The 3,849-nt window shown below is 45.5% G+C and overlaps 1 protein-coding gene across 1 annotated transcript in view; it reads left to right on the forward strand.

Annotated features, from left to right (window-relative positions):
* The first annotated feature begins 1,494 nt into the window (after window positions 1–1,494).
* Window positions 1,495–3,849, forward strand: part of LOC103802157 (sodium/potassium/calcium exchanger 1-like) — a 15,440-nt gene continuing 13,085 nt past the window's right edge. Inside the window, exon 1 of the mRNA XM_009074608.1 lies at window positions 1,495–2,415. Within this exon, the coding sequence (XP_009072856.1) occupies window positions 1,495–2,415 (921 nt within the window). The remainder of the gene's footprint in view (window positions 2,416–3,849) is intronic.

The following is a 3,849-nucleotide window of genomic DNA, read 5'->3' on the forward strand; positions in this document are numbered from 1 at the left end:
AATGGTGAAAGGCTGGAGAGCTCTTAGAATTAATCCTAACTCTGAATATCTTTCTGCTCACAGAAGTCTTTTAAGCAGTTCATTTTGGAAAGGAGAAGTAAACACAGTGTTTAAATAGTGTGTGCATACACCTGTGTTCTCTCTGTGTCACTCTTTTACCTCTCCTATCTTTGTCAGGCAAGGTTCTTTTCTAACACTGAGCAATTTGTTACACCTATTATGCAGTTCTGCCATATGCATGTTTATGTTCTTTTTACGTATGAAAAGCAAAGCTTATATCATCTATTTATCTAGGCACTCCCATGACCCTCTATTACTGTTGCCTTAGTGATCCTCCCAGCTATTTAAATGAAGATAATAATGCCTGTCTTGCAAGAAATTTACCCACTTCTCTGGGTGTTATGCAAGAGGGTGAGGGTGTCATAACTTGCATGAAGAACTTACCTGAGAATGGTTTAGAAAACTATGATTCACATCCAGCTAAAGAATAATTTAACATTCCTACTGTGTGGGGCAAAAATGATCCATGAGGAGGGATATTCTCAGGTAAAACATCCAAGAAGTGCTGAAGGGTAAATTCTGTACAGCCCCAAATCCTTGTCTCCATGCTGTGTCAGCTGCAAGCTCTGTCACTGGCATTTATAATTCCTCTCCCTTTCTAAATGCTGTTCAACTAATTATGCAAGATGTGCTAATTATCCCCTAATAAAAGGTGTGATTACTATTCCACTTTACCACTTCTGATTTTTACAGAAAGGCTTGAAAAGATGTAGTCATAGAAACAAAAGGATGTTCAGCACCCTCAGTTTTACTTGAACCTCAGGCTCTTCTCAAACTGAGGGAGATAACTCGCCCTTGCTTTGTTGGTTCCCTGTGGGGTGCAGGGCTGGAGCCAGGGAGCAGCATTGCTGGGAACTCTCAAGCAGTTTCCATGCTCCTGCTGAGATTATTTCAGTGGTCTGTTAGGAGGGAGGTTTGATCTTGTCTTCAGAGTACAATTTCTAGCAATTGATAGAAGCTGTATCATCTCCTGCAGAACACTGACCCAGTTGTTAATCTTATAGAATAACAACTGGACTCCAGTAAAAACATAATCCTTAACAGCTCCTGGGTGTGGATGTGCAGCGAAATCAGAATTTGTCTTGGATTGGACTGTCTTGGCCAACTCTTCTCTCTTAAGCCAAACCTTTGATTATCAACCAGGATAGCTTACAGTCATAAAACAATAACAAAGAAAACTCATTTCAGTCCATTTCCTTTTACTGAAAAATAGACAAGCAGCCAGTGAAGTGTTGCTCCCACAGGTTGGAAAGTTGCAGTGCTTTTTTACACCAGATTCTCTTTTGCAGGATTCCACATTTCATGTTACGCAGTTTCACTCCTGATGCTCAAGATCAGCTAGAAAGTCCAATGGTGGATATAAATGCAAACTGCTGATCAAGAGAAGTCTTCAGTGGCTTCTGGACACAGCTCTGATCTGTGAGCCTTTAGGAAATGCATTTGCCACGGAGAAGGCGCCTACGAAGGAACAGGATCTTTTTCTTGCTTGCCATAGTGTTGATCCTCTCTCTCTGTCAGCTCCAATTCAGCCCCTCTGCCCTTCCAGCATCACACACAGCCCTCCAACCCATGGACCCTGTCAGAGTGACCTCCAGGGACCTCCCCAGCAACAAGACTTCTCTAAGAGGCAATGTCACAGCACCCAAAATAAGGCACTGTATATATGTGGATCCTGTGCCAGCTGTGCCCGTCACTATATCAGTGAATACAACACCACAGCAAGAAAATGTCAGTGAAAGTTACCCAGATGAAAAACCACCCCACAAGTCCAAAGGAGACTATCCCCAGGATCTATTCAGTGTGGAAGAACGCAGGCAAGGGTGGGTTGTACTTCACATCTTTGGCATAATGTATGTATTTGTGGCCTTGGCCATAGTGTGTGATGAGTATTTTGTCCCTGCTTTGGGAGTGATCACAGAGAAGTTGCAGATCTCTGAAGATGTGGCTGGAGCCACCTTCATGGCAGCAGGTGGATCAGCACCAGAACTCTTCACCTCCCTCATAGGTGTCTTCATCTCACACAGCAATGTCGGCATCGGTACCATTGTGGGCTCAGCAGTGTTTAATATCCTCTTTGTCATTGGCACCTGTGCCCTCTTCTCAAGGGAGATACTCCACCTGACATGGTGGCCCTTATTTAGAGACATCTCATTCTACATTGTAGACTTACTGATGCTCATCCTGTTTTTCCTAGACAGTGTCATTGATTGGTGGGAAAGCCTCCTTTTACTGACTGCCTATGCCACATACGTGTTCACCATGAAACAGAATGTCTTCCTAGAGCACTGGGTGAAGCATGAGCTGAACAAGAAGCTAAATGCTGTGCAAGCAGCATCAGCAGAGCCTGTGCAGAAGGTTGGTGTGCTAAGTGTTCAGAGAGCAAGTTGGAAATAATTTGTTCTAGTGTAAACTACAAAGAAAAATTGCATCTCCATCACAAAGTGCATATTCAAACCTCAGAATACAGGTGCTGGTCAATAATTATGGTTAGAAAATGAGGGAATCTAGTGCAATCTAGATAGAGATTGTAAGAAATTAGAGAACACCATTAAAAGGGAGTTCTACCCTTGCAATTGCCAAAGATCTCAGTTGTGGTTGCTTAGCTGCTTTCAAAGTCATGTGTGGGATTTACTTGTTTGGTTGTTGTAAAGGAGTTTCAAAAAGAACACTTGCAGCAACACAGTCTGGGAAGATGGGGCAATTCTGAGTTAAACAGGGGGGGAAAGGCTTCTGACCCAGCCTCTTGCAGCTGAGAGATGTTGGAGGAAGTTCTCTTCTCCTCCCTGAAGAATGGTATGCTGCTGTGACTCTGGTGGCATCACTCGTTACTCAATCTGCAACAAAAAAGGAACCATTGTCTCCTCTCCTGGTCAGCATTTGGCAACCAGATCAAAGTGCCCAAATCCATTTCCATGTTCTGACCACAGCTGTGTGTGCTGGGGGGGATTCTGTGTGCCACTGATGCTCAGACCAGGGCATTTGTGGCTGTAACTCCAGATTTGAGACCAGGGCCCTTTCCTCGGTGCCTTTTGAAGGAAGAGCTGACTGCTTACATAAAGAGTATCTGAAGATGTCTCCAGAGCCAATTACCCTTTCAGACTAGCAGCTCTGGGCAGGACAGGGTCTCTAGGGCACTTGGGGCTTATCATAGAATCATAGAATTTTAGGGTTGGAATGGACCTTACAGATCATCCAGCCCCAACCCCCTGCCCTGGGCAGGGACACCTCCTCACTAGATCAGGTTGCTCAAGGCTCATCCAGCCTGGCCTTGAACACCTCCAGGGTTGGGGCAGCCACAGCCTCCCTAGGCAACCTGGGCCAGCGTCTTGCCACCCTCACAGGGAAAAACTTTTTTTTAATATCTAACCTAAACTTCCTCTCCTTCAATTTGAGTCCATTACCCCTTGTCCTGTCACTGCAGTTCCTAGCACAGAGTCCCTCTCTGGCTCCTTACAAGGCCCTTCAGATATTGAAAAGTTGCTATGAGGTTTCCACGCAGTCTTCTCTTCAGGCTCAACAGCCCCAACTCCCTCAGTCTGTCCTGACAGGGTAGATGCTCCAGTTCTCTTAGCAACTTCGTGGCCTCCTCTGGACTTGCTCCAACAGTTCCATGTCCTCCTTATGTTGAGGACACCAGAGCTGTGTGCAGTACTCCAGCTGGGTCTCATGAGAGCAGAGTAGAGGGGGAGAATCACCTCTTTTGACCTGCTGGCCACACTCCTGTGGATGCAGCCCAGGATTTGACTGGCTCTCTGGGCTGAGCTCACACTGCAGCTCATGCTGAGCTTC

Source organism: Acanthisitta chloris, unplaced genomic scaffold, assembly GCF_000695815.1.
Source record: "Acanthisitta chloris isolate BGI_N310 unplaced genomic scaffold, ASM69581v1 scaffold28955, whole genome shotgun sequence".
Classification (NCBI taxonomy): Eukaryota; Metazoa; Chordata; class Aves; order Passeriformes; family Acanthisittidae; genus Acanthisitta; species Acanthisitta chloris.